This window comes from Macrobrachium rosenbergii, chromosome 48 (genome assembly GCF_040412425.1).
Source record: "Macrobrachium rosenbergii isolate ZJJX-2024 chromosome 48, ASM4041242v1, whole genome shotgun sequence".
In the NCBI taxonomy this organism is placed as follows: domain Eukaryota; kingdom Metazoa; phylum Arthropoda; class Malacostraca; order Decapoda; family Palaemonidae; genus Macrobrachium; species Macrobrachium rosenbergii.
This window is the reverse complement of record NC_089788.1, coordinates 7,913,221-7,937,147: the sequence shown is the minus strand read 5'-3', so window position 1 is coordinate 7,937,147 and position 23,927 is coordinate 7,913,221. Positions and strand designations below refer to the sequence as shown.

The 23,927-nt window shown below is 40.8% G+C and overlaps 1 protein-coding gene across 1 annotated transcript in view; it reads left to right on the top strand.

The window, feature by feature from the left end:
- LOC136831219 (E3 ubiquitin-protein ligase RNF170-like) overlaps positions 1 to 23,927 on the top strand; it is a 44,468-nt gene that overhangs the window by 14,155 nt on the left and 6,386 nt on the right. Inside the window, exons 3-6 of the mRNA XM_067091235.1 lie at positions 1,664 to 1,707; positions 17,860 to 17,964; positions 20,976 to 21,049; positions 22,433 to 22,564. Of these exons, the coding sequence (XP_066947336.1) occupies positions 1,664 to 1,707; positions 17,860 to 17,964; positions 20,976 to 21,049; positions 22,433 to 22,564 (355 nt within the window). The remainder of the gene's footprint in view (positions 1 to 1,663; positions 1,708 to 17,859; positions 17,965 to 20,975; positions 21,050 to 22,432; positions 22,565 to 23,927) is intronic.

Sequence of the window (23,927 nt, the reverse complement as noted above, 5' to 3'; positions counted from 1 at the left end):
TACCTAGATCTATTATTGGCATCGGTAAGTGGTTTATCGGCGTCGGTAAGCAGTTTTCTGGCACTGTTAACCGGTTTATCAGCGCTTACGGCTTCGTAAATGCCATTTATTACCATAATTATTGTGATGGTCCAGTTAATGACGATTTTTGGTTATTGGCGCTCAGCCGAAAATTGAACCTCCGCCGTTAAGTGGGGACTACCTTTACATAGCATTTTTAGAGGGGGTGTTACCAATATATCACGGATTTTTGGTATTCATGGGTGGTTGTGGTCCCTAACCTCCGTGAATACGGGGTGTCGACTGTATTGTTAGTGTACCAGAGGAACCAAGAAGGGACTAAGTTAATATGAGTAATCTACCTTACTCATTATTATTAAATGTTTACTATTAAAAATCCAAAATACTATTAAAAATCCAAAAACTTTTCCTGTAGATCTTGGACTAAGCTATGAGCTTGAAATTTGTAGAAAATCCTTGAGCTTGTTGTACATACAGTGCAAGTCTGGGAATATCATCTATGCTTTCTCCTGAGACTAAAGTTTTAGCTTTCTCTTCTGGCCTGTGCTGTTGCCAAGGAAATATATGAAGCTGCCTTATTGTCATCCGAAACTTGGCCAATAGTCCTATTCTTTCCTTTCAATGCTATTAGACACTAAATGTTTAGACAAGCTGCTTATGAAATTATTTATTACGCACTTTTCTGTTTCAAAATTTTTTTAAGCATAACAATTATCATACCTTGGACAGTGTATTGAGACTTTAATCACATTTTTACTCTTGGAGGGCTCAGCTTGAGGATGTATTCTAAAGTGACAAGTGACAATTGGAGCAAAGGAAAGTGTAGCAGTTTGACAATCAGGAGAGAGGAGACCAAAGAATAAGTGAAGAGCAGATAGTGATGTAGTTGTGCACCAAAAGGATACTACAGAGAACCTTTAGCTTGTGTTACGCAAAATCTTCTGTAAGCAGTTCTCCCTACTTGGAACACAATTTGTTTATGAAAGACAGATTTGAGTTTGCAGAAAAGCTCTTTTTATTAGTTGTGGATGCTATTGTCCTTGATGACAACAGCCACTCTTAAGTATTCTAGGCAAATGGCAGCACCGTTTGTTGGGCTGTTATGGTTGAGGGTTGGGTTTCTATAGATTCTTGTTTACTGGCTGTGAAGGAACATTCTGTTGATTGAGAGAAGTGGGAAGGAGGCAGAGGATATATTTTACAGTGCTGAAACACTTTCATCTTACCTTTTATAATAAATTGGATGTTCATATATCTGTCATGCAGATGGACTAGCCATGTGCTGTATGAATACAAAAGAAATTGGGAGGTCTTGTACTGCGTATAGTACTTGTATTGGTTTCTTGCACCTTGAATTATGAGGTTATTGAGTTACTCTGGATACTTGTACTCAAGATTATTGCACACTTACATGTTTTCTCCATAGCTAAATTTAATTTGCATAACGAAGACTACTTAACTGAGAAATGCATGTAAAATGTAAATACTTTACCTAAAATCAAATTTGTAAATAGTTAAAATTTAAAATTAAAATACCTGTGTATTGTCTAAATGCTATGGCTACTGTTGTTCACATAGGTTACGGCATGAATTTACATTGTACTGTATATGTTATTACTAATAATGATTTTTCTTGTTGCAGATATCTTTTGGCAAGATTTCTTTCTAGAAGTCCAACCACGGAAGGTAATTTCTGTTACCTTTTCCATACATCACTGGTTTTTCTTGAAGATTATTTGTCCATTACAAACCTATAAATCATATATGATCCTGTTCTGTGCAGTGGTGTTCCAGTCACTGAAGCTTGGCAATTCATGAAAGACAAAAGATCATACTGCCCACGCCCAGACCATACTACTGCCTCTCGCACTCACAGAAGATTGTACCGCCCATGCCCAGACCATACTACTGCTTGAGAGAGAGAGAGGAGGCGGCAAATTAAGATCATTTTGAATCACAAGAGGACATTCTTCCTTCTGACTGTTGGGTGGTACAAATGAGAGAGAGAGAGAGAGACAAATTAAGATCAGTTTGAATCACAAGAGGACATTCTTCCTTCCAACTGTGAGAGAGAGAGAGAGAGAGAGAGAGAGAGAGAGAGAGAGAGAGAGAGAGAGAGAGAGAGAACTGTTTGGTGCAAATGTGCATCAAGCTCTCCCCTGCTTTATCATTCATTTTCCTTCATGTATGTCTTTACTGTGTTTGCCACACTCTGAGGTGTTGCAATAGTGATCGGTAAATTTTTGCTTTGTAATTGTTTTCGTATGCCTTGTGACTGTTGGCATCACTTTCTGCTATCACTTTCTGTTATTTGGATATATGGAATAATATCATGACAGTAAATAATTTTTATCCTTTTTTCCACCAGGGGACTGCATGTTCATCTTTTTTTGGGGCTTTAGTCCTGTCACAGAAGTTTAGTCATGGGATTTTCTTCAGTGATTATGAATTTCTTATGTATCAAATTTCAGAATCTGTCAGTGATGTGATATTTGTATTATTGTTGGTTCCATAGCAGTGGGTTACATTTAGTCCTCTATTTTTTGTTCTTGCCTTCTTTTTTCTTCAGTGAAGCAATTTCCCTTTTTCATGTTATTAATTTATGGTTAAATTTGAATTTTTGTGATATGTTACATTTTATTTTTTACTCTTTTGTTATTTGTAATTATCACTTGTTTATTTTTTCGGAATTATATTTGTGGGGTAGGGCTGATGGACATTCTTATTGCTGCATGCCCTACTTGGGTAAGGATCCTGATTTAAAGTGACCTTTGCATTGAGGGCTGCAGTTCTCTGCTGAAAACTGTGTACAGTGTGTGTGAACCGGACTGTAGATCAATGGAGCTCTGCCATCATTTGTTCAGTCAAGGATGGGGGTCTCTTTAGATGAACTTCCTATATCCTTCTCCTTATGCTAAGATTGTTAAGGTTGGGAAGGGTAGGTCTTTACTCAGTGTGTCTACTCATGTTTTGTGCCCGATGGAGGCTCACCACCTTGGAAATCCCCTTTCCAGCAAGCCTACCCTGCCACCCTGCAAGGGATTTGCTGATGGTCCACTGATTCATCCTTTGTTGAGTGTCTTAGGAAGGGGGAAATCTGTTTTTCAATATCAGTTTTTTTGCTATTACAGTATTGGCCCATGTAGACAAGTTGATTGTGATCTCTTAGACTTTGGAATTATCTCCAGTGTTGCCCCTTCTGCCTTCACGGATGCCTACTATATAAATATATGCCCTACACCTTTGATAGTGACCACTGTGGCTGATTTAACTCTTGTGAGACCATGTTATCCATGCCACCTTCAGGCTTTACTGCATGTGGCCACAACCATGGCTGTGTCTCTGGCTGCAACCTTAACTGTTTTTTGGTTGTGGTCTTTTGCTGCAGACCCCAAGATGCAGTTGCAAAGATTCGTCTTCTGAACCTGTTAGTAGCGAAACCAGTGCTGAATTTTCTGGTCATGGCCTCAATCCTTGTGTTGAGTCACAAAAAAATTAGTGTTAGTAGCATATCTGCGAGGGTACAGGAGTTGGCTGTGCATGCATACTGTAACTGTTGTCTTTGAAACGTTTCTCTTCATGCACCTGCAGAAGTATGTGATGTAATGCAACCCCTCACTTGGTATAACTGTACAAATCTTTTCTTTGTTACAGCATTCCTTTGATTATTGGCAATAATACATTCTAGGTCCTTGAGAATATTGGAAATTTGTGGATATGGTAAAAACATATGGATGTAAAAAGGGATTTTGACAAAGGAAAAATCTATTTCTGGGGGAAGACCTGTGTCACCCAGTGAAATGGTTCCATTTAGCACTCATTTCTAGGTATAAGAATTGCTACATATACCAGAGAAAAAGCTATCTAGAATGCCGGGGTTACCACCCCCGGGTCGAACACCTATAACCAGTGTCAGTATACACTAGGGGTGAGCGAATACCACTATCACAGGCCTTCGTCCAATAGATCTCTCTATTCTCAAAATCCCAAATTGGATGTGCCGTTACAAACCTGTAACCGAGGATACCCTCTCGCTCGGCCACTAAGCGTCATCACGAGATTGCAACGCCATCCCAATAATAGCACCCACCAAGCGCAGTATATCACCCGGGTGGGAAAGAAGTGTAGGGATGGGTCACTGGGTGACACAGGTCTTTCCCCAGAAATAGATTTTTCCTTTGTCAAAATCCCTTTTCTGGGCTCGACCTGTGTCACCCAGTGAAATCGTGACAGAGAATCAGCCATACAAGAGCTTGGTGGCACATCTCAAAGATTACACAATGGAGCTAAATAAAACTTAGAGAAAACTTCACTGAGAAAACTTCACTGTGTTTTAATACTGACAATTTATAAGATCAACCACAAACTCAAAACTAAGAGGCACACAGTTAAAAATTTAAAAATTAACCAAACCAAGACACTTAAGGCTAACAAAATATGACTAACAACAAGGTAACTGCGGAATGTGAATGGGTCAGGCTGTGAAGCAGAGCTGACCAAAGGCTAGACGCAGGGCAAGCAGGCGAGACAGGAAGGCTAGAGACTATACTAACAGGCAAAAGAGGGCAAGGAACAGTCATAAATTAAACTTGAGCTGGACCAGGAGGGACAATACTTCCTGCAGCAACTGTGGAATATTTAAGAGCCTCTAGAGACTTAAGATAGTGGCGTTTAAATACTGTTGGTGATTTCCAGCCTGTATATTTTTTAAGGTCATCAAAACTCATGGAAATAGTTAGTTGAGGTGGCCACCGCACGAACATCATGAACCTGAGGTACTGATTCCGGGTTTGGTTGTTTAATGAAATAAAGAATTTGTTGCCTGATGGCTTTTAGGGAAATATTACCTCCATTTTCCCTAACAAAAAGGGGGCCTGAAGTTCTTTTAGATGTTCTATTTAAATAAGCCCTTAAGGCATTGACTGGACACAAAGACAGATCCTGTGGAAGAGGAATAATCTTCCAAGGAGACCATCTATTCTGTGGATCTTCGTTCTTTGCTAGAAAACTGGGGTCCGGAGATAACAGAACTTCACCTGACGGGAGGAAATCAACATGATTGGGCTCTCTAGAAAGAGCAGACAGTTCAGAAATTCTAGCTCCTGAGGCTAGACTTACTAAGAATAATGTTTTTCTTAACAGACTCAGGTATGAACATAAACCGTTATCAGTGTCTGATGTCAATTTAAGTACGTCATTTAAGTACCAGGAGACCGTGTGTGGACGGGTTGTTGGTCTAAGACGAGCACATGCTCTAGGAATTGACGAAAAATAGGAGTCTGTAAGATTAATATTAAAACCATGTAAAAATATTCTTCTTAAGGCAGATTTTGTTGTAGTAACAGTACTAGTGGCCAATCCTTTCTCGAATAGTGATCTGAAGAAAGAGATCGCTAGGTTCGTGGTCATTTCATGCGCTTTGGATTCCCTCAAAAACAATGCTAACTTTCTAACTGCTGAGTCATACTGTCTGAGGGTAGATTCTCTCTTATCTGATTCTATGAATAAAGTATTAAGAGGGTCAATGTTAGCATCTTTTTGTGCTGCAAATTTCATGAAGTCCTTAAAGCTAGGGCAATCAGAATTCTTGAGGAAGCTGACACAGTCCGAGTTTGTACTACTTGTGTCAACTGTGGGTTGGGGATATGTTTGGGAGTGAGCTTCAACTCTAGTAGTAAAGGAAACCAACTGCTCTTCGGCCAGTTGGGTGCCACTAGTGCTACTTGACCTTTGAAAGATCTCAGTTTGTGTAAAACTTTCATTAACAAATTTATTGGAGGGAATAGATAGATCCTTTGCCACCTGTTCCAGTCGATTGACATTGCGTCTGTTGAATAAGCTAGAGGGTCCAGATTGGGAGCCACGTAACACGGAAGTTTGTGGTTGCTCTCTGTGGCAAACAGGTCTACCTGGAGACCCGGTACCTGAAGGCAAATCCACCCGAACGACTCCTTGTCCAAGGACCACTGCGACTCCAGCGGGGTTGTCCTGGACAGTGAATCTGCAATGACATTCCGAACACCTGCCAGGTGGGTGACTGACAGGTGCCAACAATGTTTCCTTGCTAGGGAGAAAATTGCGATCATCACTTGATTGATATGGCTCGATTTGGAGCCTCCCCTGTTCAGGCAATGTACTACTACTGTATTGTCCAGTACCAACCTGATGTGAACCTGTCTGGCTGGCCGTAGTTTCTTTAATGGTAGGAACACTGCCATTGCCTCTAAGATGTTGATATGGAACTGGCGGAACACTGTCGACCACGTTCCTTGAACTTTCTTGTGTTGGGAATACCCTCCCCAGCCGCTCAGGGAGGTGTCTGTATTGATCACAAGTGAAGGAGGGGGAAACTGGAGAGGTACTGATCTCGACAAACTCTTGACTGTCGACCATGGTCGAAGCCTTTTCCTCAATACCTGCGGGATCAGAGACAGCTTGTCTCTGTTCCTCCTGTTGGCTCGTTTCCGCCATACTCTGTTTATGTCCTTTAGTTGGGCTTTCAGCAGCAAGTCTGTTACTGAAGCGAACTGAAGAGAGCCGAGAATCCTCTCCTGGGTACGACGAGAGGCATGTTTGTTTTTGAGGAACTGTCTGGTAGCTTTGGCTATTTCTTTCCTTTTTGCTGGTGGCAGTGACAGTTTATGTGTGCTTAGGTCCCAATGAATTCCTAACCACTGAAATTGAGCTGCTGGAACTAGGCGTGATTTCTTTCTGTTTATTTGGAAACCCAGGTACTCTAAGAAGTTGATTACTATATAAGTTGCTCTTTGACATTCTTTGGCATTGGATGCCCAAATTATCCAGTCGTCCAGATACGCGGCCAGCATGATCCCTTGAGTCCGCAGCTCTTGGACTACTGTCTCTGCCAGCTTGGTAAATATTCTGGGCACTATGTTGAGCCCAAATGGCATGACTCTGAATGAGTATGCTTGTTTTCCTAGTCTGAACCCCAGTTAAGGGGAGAAGTTTCTCGCAATCGGGACATGATAATATTCGTCTGTAAGATCTATAGAGGTGGTGACGGCCCCACGAGAAAGTAGGGTCCGTACCTGCGAGATTGTAAGCATGCGAAATTTGTCGCATTGAATGAATGAATTGAGACGGGACAGATCCAGAATTATTCTTCGTTTGTGTGAGTCCTTCTTCGGAACACTGAACAGACGGCCTTGAAATTTCAAGTGTCTGACTTTCTTTATTGCATTCTTTTGCAGGAGTTCTGTTGCAAAGTCCTGTAAGTCTTGGGATGGGTGTTGATGGAATCTGACTGGTGGAGGAGGCCCTTTGCTCCAGCTCCATCCCAGACCTTTTGAGATTATGCTGTTGGCCCACGGGCTGAAGGTCCAATGGTCCCTGAAGAGATACAATCTCCCTCCTACCTGGGGTGTCTCATTGATTGGGGGAGGTCCTACTTCCTCTGATTCCACGGCCTCCTCTTCCACGTGAGAGGGGCCTGGATGCTACCCTACCTCTGAAGGCGGCTCTAGCCCTGCTACCCTTCGCATGTCTATTGTAGCCTCGAAATGTCCCAGAGCTCTCAAACGAGGCGTTGAAAGCTGGGGACGTCACGAAAGTTGGCGCAGCGGAAGCATGCTGAGTCGGCTGCATCAGTACGAACTGCTGAGGTTGCGCCTTAGATATAGAAGGCTGGCCGACCTGCGAGACTGGTACTGCTTGAAGCACGGTTGGGGCTTGAGGTCTCTTAAAGCCCTGGAACCTCCTGAACCTTTTCTTTTCCTTAGGTTGAGGTCCGGAGGTCTCAGAGAATTTCCTCTTGAAAGGAAGGCCCCAACGAGAGCGGAGACTCTGGTTCGCTCTAGTACCCTCCGCCATAACAATATTGACCTCATCCTCTGGAAAGAGGTTAGGTCCCCAGATAGAACTTCTCACCAGTCTATTGGGCTCATGCCTGATGGTGGCCTCTGCGAAGATGTGTTTCCTGCAGTTCTGTCTGGCTATCACAAAGTCATAAAGGTCCGATTGGAAGGAAGCCAATAATGACTTCGTAAGGACCTGAAACAAAGGCTCATCATGTAGGCTAATGCCGATACCTCTGAGATGGTGACTGAGTGCAGGGAGCGACTCAACCTGCACTTGGCCTCAAATTCTGCTTTGAGCAGAGCTTCCGGAATTTTGGGAAGTTACTCACTAAACAGGGTGGAGGCACACTCGGGGTCGAGTTTCCCCACCGTAAAGGTTGCCGGAGCTCCCAACCAACACTCCGAATCTCCGGGGAAGAGAAGAGAAGTAGAATCCGTTTCCCGGAGTTGAGGCATAGGCTTGCCATCTAGCCCCGCTTGAAGGGTCAACTCCGTAATCTTAGTAGTGCAAGGGGTAGGAATGGCGTCACCAACAGAGAACATCGTAAAACTTCCCTTGAAAGGGGTGAGCTTCGTGTTCTCGCACTCCCAACTTGTGAGAGCACGCAACAGGGTGGATTGAGCTTGGTCCCTTGGGAAGATAACTGTCTCTTTAGGGACCTTATCAGACCTAACCCAGGCTTCTTCTGTTAACCTAGCAAAACCTGGATAGGGGGGTACTAAGTCGGCTGGAAAGAACTCCAGTTCCTCCAGACGACGAGTGCCTAAACCTTCGATGGTCAGTGTGCCGTTATGCAGGGGGGCATGTAAGGCCAGTTGCCACGGGTTTCCCTTATCAAAGGGGGTTAGTTTGGAGGCATCCGGGACAACATGGGACTGATGTGCTGCTCCGGATTGAATGAACCCGGAGAGCAAGCTTTCCTGGGCCTGCACCCATTTTTGCCAATGATTGCATTGACTCTCCAGAAGGCTGTAAGGTTGTAACCAGATCCTTTAGCCTAGCTTCCACTTTTGAGTCGATCTTCTGCATTAGCAGATCGACAAAGGCCTCAGAATCAAAACCAGGCTGTGGAGACTTAGATTTTGAATTTCTGGACCTCGACCCCTTATAAGAGGGAGTAGCCTTACTTGTGGACGCCACCGGTTTGGGAGCCAGAGACGGCTTAGAGGGAGCTGGCGGGTTAGACCTTTGAGGTTTAGAGGACTTTGGTAAGTCCTTCTTTTTCTGAGATTTCACCTTGGGTATAACAGACCGAAATCTGCCCCCAAGGTTAGCTGGATCCGGAAATCCCTGGAAGGAAGAGGAAGAAGAAGAAGGTGAATTAATAAAAGAACTATCCAAACTAACCTCGCCTGCCTCACTTACCACCCTACCTTCTACCTGATGGTCATCAACACTCATGGGCTCCAGATGGATGTTAATAGCCGCCACCTCTCCGCACAGGGTGTCGTCTTGGGAGGGTTGCGTTTCAAGTCTGATCTTTTCAATGATCGGGGCGGCTAATTCCCTCGGTAATGCGGCGGAGATTCGGGCACCAAGGTAGAGGAGATTACAGATCTCCTCCGAGAGCACGTAAGGTTTGCCGGACGCAACATTCCTCCCGAATCCGCCGACCCAGATCTTCAGGGACGACAGCGCCGAGGCACGGATTACCGGGCTAGACTGGAAAAGAAGGTAGAATTAACTGAAAACATTCTTCTCATTTGTATGTTTCTATATGAGGCATCAATACCGAAAGGGGCTAAAGGTTAGCAGGCTCTCATTCCTTACCGACTCATCGGACGCCAGTCCGTAAAGAGCGTAACAGATTTCACAGCCGTCTGGGTGCCAAACGATCACATCCCCAACATGCACTGCACAGCTGGAGTGCAAGTGGCACACTACGTGTCCGCATGATTGCTGGAGAACGGCCGAGCACCCAGGTTGCTGACAACGTACCATCTGTAAGCGGAATGATGGTATATGAGTATCATTAAAGCAAGAGCCGCCAGAATAGGACCAGCGATGAGAGAATATCTTAACTTAGCTTATAAAACGATACAAGTGGAACAAGGCAAAACCCCTCCGGGACTGATCCCGGCAGCAAATTCTAAACTATTGCTTAACTGACGAATGTTCTAACTGGAAATATAAATGTTATAAACAGGTACTCTATGATATTCCGCCGTGAATAGCCACTAAAAACTTATTGTGTCTTATATGGGGGCGGTGTCACCATGGCGGAGTAAGGGGGGGGCGGTGTATGGCCCCTTATCAACCGCCAGGGCGGAGACCAGATATTGGGAACCGCCAACAGCGTGACTCATACCACCAGGGTGATTAATTGAATAAGAACAACGAAAACCTGGACTAGACCGGCGGAGAGATGAATTCTAACATACCCTATCTGTTATCATGCATTCACGGAACAATGTTCAACGCTCCAGCTACCAACCAGTGAAACGATTTGAAGCGAGCTAACGAAACACCGCCCGTATGGAAAAGGTAGTAAGTGACGGAAACCTGGCGAAACAGCGACCGGTCGGGTGGGTAGTACCTTCCAGACGCCGAATATACCCACCACGTGGGTGCCGAACGTAAGCAAACGGCTTCCCCCCTGTTAGGATAACGCTCAGGTGACGTCACCAAATTCTAATCATTAAGGTAAAGGATGGTAACTAGGCTAAATACACGAGAGTATGGAGTTAAATGATCGTAGCCTACTCTCCAAAAACCAAGCCTCTTGGACTAGTCAGGGAGGCCAGGGGGAATGCCACTGGTGTGGGGAGAGAAGGATCTAGGTCCTAGCTCAGCCACCCTCACAAGACTGGAAAAAACTTGGATAGGAGGAAATAAAAAGTGAGGATCCCTCATGCTAAAGGAACTCGCATACAAGACTAACCTAACCTCCCAAACCTAATGGACTGGTCGGGAGAGTTAGGAAGCCTGAACATCGTGTAAGTGCGCTGTCACGCCTAGCCTAAGTAGGATAGGCTAGTTAACTACCTTAACTAGTAATAACACTACCAAAAATAGGGACAAACAAAATATCATAGAAAACATTCGTGAAATGGGGTAGCCTAGGATTAAACATATCTAAATACCTATATAAATACATAGTTGAGTCGATGACAGGGAAAGCCAGGGAATATTCCTTAGCTTCGGTCATATTTGGGTACATGTAAGGTATCCAAAATGGCCTCCCTGACACCGAATCAAATGCAAAACTTAATCTAGGAATATATATGTCATCCTTCCTTGTACATAACAGCTAACATCATGAATAAATAATTTACACCAACGAGAAGGAACTAGAACGCTGGAGGAGAAGAGAGACTGATAAAAGGACCCAAATTCTATTGTCAGAAATTGGGGGGCCAAATGCCTTCATGATAGTGAAGAGGCAAAAACTCGATTCTCAACCCCAGCCAGCGACACGGTAAATTCTCCACAAAGGCTCCAAACTAGATGGAGTATAATTAAAAACTAGGAGAATTCGATCAATTATCAAAAAGTTGGATTGAAAGTCGAAAACGAGAAGAGGCAAACACACAGCTAACGCATGGATATGACACAGCGCTGTTGTAACGGTAACTAAATTCTACGTAAAACCTAAAATACGTTGCCTCTGCAACAAACAATCCAACCAGAATTAGTACTCAACTTAGATGGTGAGAAAATCTCGGTGGAAGACATGATGAGCTGCCAAAATAGGGAACACAATCACCAATCAAAATTTTAACGTGTTCTCGCAGATGTGCTAATATTGGAATGACGTTGCGGTCTCGTGATGATGCTTAGTGGGCGAGCGAGTGGGTATCCTCGGTTACAGGTTTGTAACGGCACATCCAATTTGGGACTTTGAGAATAGAGAGATCTATTGGACGAAGGCCTGTGATAGTGGTATTCGCTCACCCCTAGTGTATACCGACACTGATTATAGGTGTTCGATCCGGGGGTGGTAACCCCGGCATTCTAGATAGCTTTTTCTCTGGTATATGTAGCAATTCTTATACCTAGAAATGAGTGCTAAATGGAACCATTTCACTGGGTGACACAGGTCGAGCCCAGAAATGGCAATTTTTGTCACTACACAGTACCTTAAATGCTTATGAAAAAACACAAAATATGCTTTGTAGTACTGTACACAAATAAAAATGAAACTTTGCAGTATACTGTACTGTACTGTAGCCTATATGAAATGTATAAAAAATTTCCACAATGAAACACTCTCTCTCTCTCTCTCTCTCTCTCTCTCTCTCTCTCTCTCTCTCTCTCTCTCTCTCTCTCTCTCTCTCTCTCTCTCTCTCTCTCTCTCGTGCATTTTGCATGATTATTTTATCAGAAGTTTATATCTCTCTCTCTCTCTCTCGTGCATTTTGCATGATTATTTTATCAGAAGTTTATATCCATTACTAAAATGTGATCTATATAATTGTGTTTATCAGTAAATATATTGCATTGCCACTTTACCCAAGGCTTCACCCAGCAATAAATGACTGCCTAAGTTGAGTGTAAATTAAGGTGTATTTTGGGCAAGTAAGGATTCTTAAATTTTTGTTTGCCATACAGTATAATTAGCAGTAAAGTATAACCCAGAGAGAGAGAGAAAGAGAAAGGTGTTAAGTTACTTCATAATCTGTTCAAGTTTTTCAGCTTATATAATATTGAAATAATTTTGTTTGTAAGTTTAAACACTCATAAATTCATTGTCACAGTAGGACTTATACATTGGAGGAGGGGGAGATGAAAGGCAGTGAGAAGGACACACATCATTATCAGCCACTCAAAAGAAATTAACAAAGTGACATTTTATATAACTTTGGTGCTTTTAAGCCAGTATTGTTGCAGAACCTGTCATGCAGACAAGGGCCCTTCGATCCCTCCCCACTTACAATCCCGCTTCCCCCTAAAATGCTTACTACACCCTACAACCTCCACAATATCCCTTTCTCAGCGTGGCATATGACTGTTAACAGCATTGCCAACCATATGGAAAGTTTTTATTCATGTTTAATTATTGTTTGGCTATTTTATATATCTATTGAGGTGCTGAGGTCCTTGTAAATAATGTTGATGTGTGGATAATGGAAATGTAGATAAACAAGTCTGCTTTTGCTTTTCCACTTTTGTATTTTATCAGCTCCTTTCTTAATTTTTAAACATCGTTTTAAGCAGCTGCAGCTCATTGCTTTGGCAAAATTCCAGTATTACTTCTCCCTCTGTGGCGGAATTCAAACCCACAAACAAAACAACAAACAACACTCACCCTGATCTTCGGTTGCTGGAGATGGATAAAGGTCGCCGCAACAACCACAACCGCAAACAACCACAAACACAACAAGGAAATACAAAAAAAAGAAACAGAACACACACACAAATAAACAGCACACCAACAAGAAAACCAACAACTCCCAGAAAAGCATACGACAAAAACTGTCCCACACAAGAACCACTGACCGGCACTAGCTCTGACTAAAGACTGCCTTCAAAACCGAAAAATCCTCACATATATTCCACAGACAGACAGCGCCGTAAACAAACTAACGACCTCATCCCTCTTCCAACAACCGAAGCACTCACTAACGACAATTACACTCTCTCTCTCTCTCTCTCAAAAACGTTGGGAAATGCTAAATAAAAACAAATTTATTCATCCCTCTATATTTCTCCCCCCTTTTAGCATTTCCCAACCAACACCTTTCACACCTCCTTCAAATCGCCTTATGCAACACCCACGGATGCTCACTAGCAGGTCCTCTAGATCGCGTTCGCGGGCACGCAATCATTCTCTCAGAATCATTCTCTCTTCTAGCAACATTCAAACTCACATTTCCTCCATTCTCTCTCAGATTCACGCTATCTTCTTCACTATTACCACTCTCAATTTCATCCACAATCTCATCTATACCCTCTAACTCGTTCCCAAATACCTCCCCCAATTCTTCAACTAACCCGTCCCATTCGCTCATTGACCTTTCCAATTCTTGCAACGATTCATTCATGCTTTCAATCACTCGTATATTACTGCTACGCTCTCTTACTCTTACACTTTCGCCACCTCCAACCGTTCACTAACCCCTACACGTTCAGTCAACTCAGTTATATCAAACCCGCATATGCTATACGTTCTATTCATACCATCCCATTCATCCGTATTACACGCTTTATCACTCATTTTCACTTTGGCACTCACACCCTATCACACAACTTACGACCATTCAGTTAACTTAACGTTCTTCCCTTTCTTACGTCTCCTACCATACTCTATCAAAACAAATTGCTGATCCTCATGCAACAACCCCTCACGTACATGCATCACACGCACCGCTTGCATCCTGGAGGATCCACCCATTTGAACCCCTTCACACTCAGTTTCCCGAATTCGCTGTCACAGTCACCCTCTTACGTCTACATACACTTGATACATGCCCTTCCATTCCACATTCGACACACTTTGCTCTCGGTTCTGAACACATTCTCGCATAATGCCCATTCTTACCACAGTTGCCACATATTACATTCACTGGGTACCCTACAACCATTAGCAATATGACCCACCTGTCCGCACCTGTAGCATTTAACCCCCCTATCTTTCGTACACTCCCTTACCAAATGTCCCGATTGCCCACACCCGAAACACGCTCCTAAAGCCCACCTACACTCATTCTTTGTATGTCCTTCCTTTCCACATCTAAAACACTTCGCTCGACTTCCACTCATCGACCTTCCCCTTTGTACACTACTATCCCTAACCCGTCCAACCCGTTGTTCCCTTACAAACCCACCATTCATCCTCCCTGGCACCTCCACATTACTTGCTCTTACACTCCTATCTATTACACTATCGGCCATTGGGCCCCTCAACACTGCATCCCTAAAGCTTCCAACTCTGGTACCCTCTCATCTACCCCAGCCCTTACACTTACACTTCTGCTCTCTTTATAACCCTGTCAAGCTCATAATCTTCTACAATTTCCAAAATTTCTCCCCAGGTCAACCTTTCATTCGTCCATCTTTTCTTCTCCTTCCGCTTCAAGTTCACAAATTCTCTAACTCCATCTGGCACTGTCCCTAACAACTTCCGTACTAACTCCTTACATTCATCTATCCCATCATCCCCAAACTTCTTCCTTGCCAACGTCTCCAGCCTACAAGCATACAGTGACAAGGTTTCCCCAGCTTTCATTCTTGCCTCATCAAATTAATTCTTCCTCATATACTTAACACTCGCTTTCATACGCCTCGCTTGCTCAACTAGTCTAGCTTTCACCTTGTCATACTCAACATCCCCACACTCATAATAACCCTATACATATCAAGCAAAACCCAGTCAAATATTCTCCTAATTCTCATGCCCACACTCTCTTACTTTCCCCATACTTATCCTGACAAAACCTTTCATACTCCCTAAAGAAATCATGCACATCCCTACTTCCATACTCATTATACTTTTCACACCGGGGTACCTCCTCACCTACATAGCCTTTCTCACTTCTTTCTCACTTTCACTCTCACTTTCGCTACTTTCACTCTGTCCTTTCATACCCTCTTCCGAATACAAAGAGTCCACTTCCGCACTTACATTCATCTTACTCATTACACTCTTCTTCCCCTCTTTTATCCACTTTTATCCACTCGCCTCCATCCACCTCACTATCACTACTGCCTTCACCCTCTCCCTTCTTTCCTGCCTTTCCCACTTCCTTACCCTTCTTACCAGTTTCCTTTCCCTTTCCCTTCTTCCCTTTTTCTTCCCCTGACTTATCCTTACTTTCCCTCTGTTCCTTCCCTTGCTTTTCATTCCCTTTTCCTTACCCTGCCTCTCATTCCCTCGTTTCTTACTTCCTACTCCCATATCACTTTCATCACTCACGCTTCCATTCACTTCTTCCTCCTTTTCTTTCTCTCTTGCCCCTTCACACGTTCCAGAGAACCTGCCTCCAACAGCCCCTTCCCCAAAAACACCCTTGAACATACCTTTCACCATTTCTTCCACACCTTTCATCATTCCCTCCAACTTTTTATCCACCCTCTCTTCCATTCTCTCTTCTGACTCTTTCATCTCCCCTTTCATTTCTTCTTTTGCACTTCTTAGCATTCCCCCCATCTCCTCCAACTGACTCCTCAACTCCTCATTCTCACTCCTCAGCCTCCCATTCTCCTCCTCCAGCCTGCCCTGGAGTTCCCTAGCCACTCGGAGTTCCTCTCTCAGTTTCTCTATCTCACTCATCCTGACCTCTTACTCTCACTCGACCCACCACAAACAATCCTAACGGCTATTTTACAACAGCCCCACGTTGGGCGCCAAATTTATGTGGCGGAATTCAAACCCACAAACAAAACAACAAACAACACTCACCCTGATCTTCGGTTGCTGGAGATGGATAAAGGTCGCCGCAACAACCACAACCGCAAACAACCACAAACACAACAAGGAAATACAAAAAAAAGAAACAGAACACACACACAAATAAACAGCACACCAACAAGAAAACCAACAACTCCCAGAAAAGCATACGACAAAAACTGTCCCACACAAGAACCACTGACCGGCACTAGCTCTGACTAAAGACTGCCTTCAAAACCGAAAAATCCTCACATATATTCCACAGACAGACAGCGCCGTAAACAAACTAACGACCTCATCCCTCTTCCAACAACCGAAGCACTCACTAACGACAATTACACTCACTCTCTCTCTCTCAAAAACGTTGGGAAATGCTAAATAAAAACAAATTTATTCATCCCTCTATACCTCCTGATTTCTTTCTCTTAGGCTATAACATCCTCAAAACTAGCTCTGTCTATTGTATGTGGCCATTTAGGTGTTCACCTGTCAGTAACTCCTCTGTCATTGCACATGATAACCTTTCCCAAAATTCTTGGTTATTCTTCTTCCGATCTTCCTGATTGCTGTGAGTAAATGAAAACTCTTGCATGACATTCTTTCCTGAGATCATTTGATCATTACTGTAATGATAAATTTTTTGTATATCAGATTCATAACAATATTCCTGAAATACACCTTTCACATGCTTGAAATTTCAGTAACAGAACTGGATATTCACTAGTAAAAGACATGAGATGGTATGCTAGACTTAGTTTCCAAGTTAGGTAAAGGCTGTCATTATAACTTAGAAAAATGAATATTATGATGGCCAGACTTTTAACATGCTGTACAAGTTTTACTATTTTTCTTTACAGTAACAAATACCATTAGCTACAGTAAGCTTCAAAATAACCTATAGTGAGGAGGAGTGAGGCTGTCAGGAAGAAGGGGATATTCTCATATTTCCTAGAATATGCTCTCCAAAATTTGTATGCCAGCAACTAGAGTAATAAGCACAAAATACTGGGAATCAGCAGTCTTAGAAGCATGATGGTTCACTTAGTGACTCTAATGCAGTGTTCTACCATTAATTAGAGGAGGCCATTGCTTAGTACCTTCACTGGATTATGATTCTACTTCTATATTATTAGAAGATTGCCGAAATCACTTTACAAAGTTTAGAATACATTTTGTAGAGTAGCTCTGCTATGTGATATACCATTATTTATTATAGTAGGACCATATGCCAAATGTTGATAGAAAGAATGTGGTAATCAGTGCCTCCTAAGATCTTCAATCCCTTCTCCACAAGTGAAGTGCACCTGTTTGAATTTTGATACATTGCCTTTTTTTTTTATATTAGCAAGTAACTGTTTTGCTTGTAGTGGTCAAGTATCTATGAAGCCTTTTGTATGGAAAACATAATCCTAAGCTCTGTGATTACTTTTCCATAGCTGGTGGTGTTTGAAAAATATTGTTTTATTTCACAAAATAGGTTTGCCTTTTCATAGATTTTGTAAATAATTCCGTTTTTAACAAGAAGTGGGTTTAACTTTTCTTCACCATTTGCACTTTAAAATTATATTAAAGAATATAACACTTACTAAGGATGGAGGGGATGTTGAATTTCTTATTTGTAATATTGATCATTATTTTGTTGCCCGTTTGTGGATGCAGGTTTAAAATTGTATAATTTTTTTTCCCTCAAGAAAACATGGTTCGAGTAAGGAGGCCATCCGCACGAAATGATTGTCCAATATGTATAGATCCAGTGAGGTTTGCAGTAGAAACTAACTGTGGACACATATTTTGTGGTAAGTGGTTTGTCTTATGTATGTGCATGTTACTGTTTAGGACTAGTACTTTCCCATCTTTTGCAGTGAATGAAAAACTATTCAGAATGATTGTTATACTACAACAAACCCTTATTTTATGTAAATCTACTCTGGCAAACCAAAGGTTCCGGGACAGCCAAAATATGGTCTCAACTGCTTGTTCTATGTTTCCAGATAGCTTATGAGTGAGAAAATTTAGAACAGTGTTCCCAACCTCATTTCCCCAGACCCCACTATAATTTTCCAGAAAAACATGTGCCTCACTGATGGTTGAAAAGAAATGTCAAAAATGTTAAATTTATTTTTAATAACATATCTTAATAAGCGAGTACAAAAGAATCTATTTATTGACTGTGAAATGAGTGAATCACTTTAGTTTGATTAGAACTGTGTGCCATTTAACAAAATTATATAAAAAAGGATTCTCATTGTCAAAAAAATATTCTTCGATCCCACTTGTATGTCCAACCAAAGTTTTCACACTTCCCACTGATGGGGCATATGCCCCACTTTGGGAATCACTGCTGTAGAATACCCAGCTCTACAATTTGGTCACTGTGTGCTGTGTAGCTACATAACATAATTAAACCTTTTCTTCATACCGGTACTGCTGTCAGTTGTATATTTCTGTTTATTACAGTATGCAGTTGTGGGGCAAGCATTTATTCAGTGCACAGTAACTGACTTTGTAGTTAAAGTGGATAGTGAGTTTTTATGTAGATATTTTGTATTTTCATCACATCACACTTTCACTGTGCCCTTTGAAAAATTGAAAGCTGAAAATCCTCATGAACATCCCAGATTAGAAGTGATACAATGACAGTAGCATGAGAGCTGGTCGTTGATAAGCTTACCAGAATCAGTGAAAACATACCAAAGGAAGAGATAGGACCAGAAGAGTAGGGAAAGTCTCATAGTAATGCTTTACAGAGCCAAGGGGATGAGCCACACAGCAATGGTATACTAATGATAAAAGGGGTGTTTTGCAATGTGGAAATTATAGAGGAATAAGAACGATTGAGCATGCTGCGAAAGTATTTGGGGAAGGCTCAGAAAATATGCTAAATTTGGTAGTTGTCAGTTTTGTTTCATGCTAGAAAGGTCAATAACAGAAACAGTCCATATGATAAGGCAACTCCAGTTACAGTACCATGGACAGAGGAAAAGATTTTACCAAATATTAGTGGATTTTGGTAACAGCAGAACCTAAGAAGTTGTGGAAATGGAAGAGCAGAAGTGAGAGGTGAATGGAGATCAAGATAAGTAAAACAAAATTTATGTTGGCTGCGAAGGAAGCGAAGGAAAAATAAAGTCAGGGAAGTAGTGACATACCTGCTGTGTGAAAGTTGTGTGGGTGAACTTAGTACTGTAGTGAATATAACAGATGGTGTCACAAGAGATGCTTTGGATTGCAAAATATACATAGAAGAAGAGATTGCATGAAATGATTTAGAAGAACAAATGGAGGAGTATGTGGTAGAAGGTTATACCTTGGGGACACTCTGGACCGTGAAACAGGGAATCAGAGGGTAGTGAGTCAAAGATTAACCTCAGGTAAATTACTTATAAGTAAGAATATTCAGTTAATTCAGAAGAAATATTTATGATGTGTATAAGTGATGGAAACTTACAGAAAATGTAGATGATTTTAAAAGGTGTGACTGTAGAAGTTTGATCCATGACCAGAGTATGGCAGGGATTGTATTACAAAGGAGTAAATGAGAGATGTTGTGTCCAGAGGCTGGAAAAGACTGAAATCTCTGAAATCTCAAAAATGAAGTTGGTTGGACTTTTGAGGAAAAAGTAATGTCAGAAAAAACTTATACGGAAGTAGGATGACAGACTTAGAGTTAGGCTGATGGAATTATGGAAGAAGGGAAAGATGAAGACCTTAGTATTATGGAAGTTCAGGCTGAAAGTGCATAAGTTATAGGGCAGTGGAGAGAACCCATTTCACATTCAGCCTCATAAATGGTGACAAAAGCATTTATGATACTGATGTTGGTACAGTAATTGGAAGATAAAGCAAGTACATTTTTCTTATATCTTAGTTCTCAACTGACTTCTTTTGTTTATGAAGATAGATTATGCTTTGAAGTAATTTTATTTTGTTAATTACCTATAGTAACTGGGTAGTGAAAGAATTTTGTGCTGTTGATGTTGGGTGCATTTTCACATCATAGCCACTAAAACTTTTTTCCTTTATGGGTTTAGATATGAAATGAATTCTCTCTGTCTCTTCTGTCCTATAATCTTTCTGCCTGAACTTCTATCAGGTCTTCTGCTTAGTGTTTTTGACTTGTAGCTTTGGTGTCAGTGAGCTTAGTTCTGCATGTTACTGTTATGCAATTCACAGTGCATTTTTGAGTGATAGTTTTCTACAGTTTTATTAGATGTATGTGTTGATAATTTTCCGTAATACCTGTAACCTAAGTCTGAGGTTTTTCTGTTCCTTTTCAAGTTATAGGTGCCTTACTTCTCAGATTCCCAGGAGCTTATGTGGTCTCTTCAGAACTTTTTCTCCTTATCAGGATGTCAGCTGAAGAACTAAACTTTTTTATCACAAACTCATTATGGTGTCAGGGATTTTGTGCGATGTATGATGTAAGCTACATAGTGGATTTGTTATGGAAAAATTTAGTTTAAAAAATGTATGTTTTGCATATAAATTAGCTAGCTTGTTCATATCCGTAAGCACTTGTGCTCCTTCGTTTGAACTGATTTTTATCATCAGTATATCATTCGAACTTGCTTGAGTTAGGGACCATCTCAGTACATGTACGCAGGTGTTCCTTGGCTGACCTATGGGTCATTTTTTATAATTGTTTGCTTATCTGACATAAACTGAGAGTTGCATTCTCCAGCTCATCTTTTATTATGACAAAACCTGTACTGTATTAGGAACATGTCACTTATGATTATTGTTGTAGCTTTGTACTTCACGAGTTGACAAATGTATGACAAGAAAGTAAAGTTGCATTCCTTTTCAGCCAACTGTCTCATCCAGAACTGGAAATATAACCTTTCCACATCGCCTATGGCTTGCCCATTTTGCCGACAAGAGGTAATGTGTTGTGTTTTAAATGTAATACATCTTGGAAAATACAGAATTAGAAGTTTTGTCATATATCATTTTCATGGAAAAATACTGTACAGTATATACTTGTGTATCATGTGACTTTTGAAGACCTAATTTTGAAGCTAATTTTAAGGGGGTCGTATCATACACGAAATATAAAATTAGGGTATGTAATATTCACATATTAGTATCGTATTATAAATTACAAACAATGAATATGCATCTTTTTCATGGTTTTTTAAAAAAATTTATGCTTTACTTCACTGTATCCAATAATATATGTACTGTATTCTCTATTACTGTTGTATTATACAAACATAGCGATCAATGTTTTGGCTTAGAAATCAGCTGAGGGCGATTACGAGGTAAGTTTATTCGCCTTCTTTAACTCAATTCAGAGCGATTTTCTTGCTTCTAGTAAGCATAAAAGAATCTCTAGATATCTGTATATATGGGGCAAGGTAATTTTTTCATTATTAGATGGCATTGGGGACATGTTTTTGTGTAAAAAAGTCAACAGATTCTGTTTGCTATTTTCACCTGATTTCATCATAATACGAGCTTTACGTATTTATCTTTTACTAACGTGAAAACAATAGTACTTTGTGTTCTTTCATGCCCAGTAGTTTACGGGAGTTTCATCCATGTTGCCGATGCAAGATAATTTATAGTCATTAGCAGCTTGAACATTGTTTTCTCAGCTTCAGCTACAACTTGCTGCTTAAATTTAGCAGTATATTTCCTTGCTGATCTTTTCTCAATAGCAAATAAGGGTATAATGTAAAATATATATTGGTCTTATTCTACTTAACGTCGTTTGTAACATAACTACGTTAATTTTTTAGTGGCGTACAATGGTTGAAATGCAAGCAAGACAGCTGTTGTTATTTGATTTAGTTGTTCACAGCAAAACTGCTGTTTCTCTTTAGGTTGTTGATGGCTGTATGTGTTTACGCAACGAGTATAATGTTACTAACGATACTTTTGTCTTTTTTACTTTTTTAACTTATTTAACTAGCAGATGGGATAGATAAAGAGATGGAGGAAAAGAGGTTAGTCTATTGTAATTTGGTCTTTCAATGAAGGAACTCGCATGATACACGAGACACATGATAAAATAATTTTTTAAGGGTGAAAATTTGGGGGTCGCATGATAAGCGAGATTGCTCGTTACATGAGTATATACTGTACTCGTATTTGAATTCAGTTATGTAGAATTACACAGGATTTTAAAACTGAAGATATTTTAATTTGAGTAAACTTTTACAGATTGTAAAGATTGTTTCTAAACCTGAAGAGTAGTACGGTTAGAATCATTAGCCAATATTTAAAGGATTTTCAGTATCTGTTTTTTTTTGTATTTGGCAGGTGACTTTAATGCTTCCATGCTTCACAGAAAGAGAAACAAATACAGCAGAATTACCAGAAATTGAAGAAAGAGAACGTCTTTTAAATGATGTCAAACAGTACAATCGCATGTACTCTGAGCATCCAAGATCTGTGAGTTTTTCATTAACATTGAAACTATTTTTGTGTTTGTAAGAAGTTATTTTACAAATTTAATTTTTCACCTGAGTTAATTTTAATGTCTATCTCCTGGAGATCAATGCTATACAAGTGAAGTTTCCAGTGTCTGGAAAATTTCCAGATCATAAAGCTGTGATTTTTCATGTCAGTATTTTCCTTGTCAGACATACTTTTAAGGGGCTCATACTTTTTGAAGTTAATATAGTAGTAATAGAGCTGTGGTACATGGTAGTTGACAGATATCTTATAATTGCTCTCAGTTATTTATGTTGTAATAATTTGTAAAAGTAGAGAAACTATTCAGCATGTTTTGTTGTTAGAATATTGTATGAGAAACTTTAACATATTCAGTTAGTACCATTTAGCTAGACTTACCTTGATCGGCAGAAAAATCAACCCTGGGGTGTGTCTCACTCCCGTTCTTCATGTAAGTCCTTTAGTCATGATGATAGTTACCATTGTTAGTACACAAGTGGACTCTGTCAGGTATGTGAAGAACGTTAGCGTGCAGAATTTACAGAATTTTGTGTGTTACTTTTTAATAAGAATTACGTATGTTACTCTTTAATTAGTTAATTTTTTCTGTTAACATATCTGCCAGCTTATACAGTAAGATGATTTTTTTCTAAGAAGGGTCAAGGAAATTCACTTGGAAGGTGAAGGTCTGGTAAATTTTTAATGCTGTGGTTATAGCAAAGTTAGACTTGAGGGATATAAAACCATGCAACAAAATATATTACTTTGCAATCTGAAGCATTCCTATTATTTAGATATAAGCAAGTAAATACAGGTAAATAAAAGATGAAATAAAATATGACAAGACAGGTTACTACCGAGAGTGAGCTTGTCCATTGAAGTGGATAGGGTCTGGCTTCCTATTTACTTTCTCCAAAATGGAGAACCGACAGTCAGGATTCTTATCCACTGTGCCGTCTCCATGAGGTTCCATCATGACTCACAAAGGGCACTGCAGCCAAGCTTTGGAGTTTGGTTAAAAGTAGCCAGTGATAGTCTAGCGAGCACTTAATTCTTGGTTTGGTGTCAAAATCATTGAGAACACTTATGGGCAAATCATAGGTAGGGCATTCTTCAGTGTACCCATGAATAGCAATAGGTGCAAAGTTAACCAAGGTATCTAGCTTCCAAGGTATCTAGCTTGTTTGTATGGTGAGACTCTGTTGCCTGCAGCAGTGCAGAAAAAGGTAAACCGATGATTCCTCTCGCTAACTGATATAGGAGAATGTGCAGAAAAAGGTAGAACAGTGATTCCTCTTGCTAACTGCTGTAGAATTCAGGTACATCCAAGCATTTAGGTCTGAGAATTTTATCCATCTCA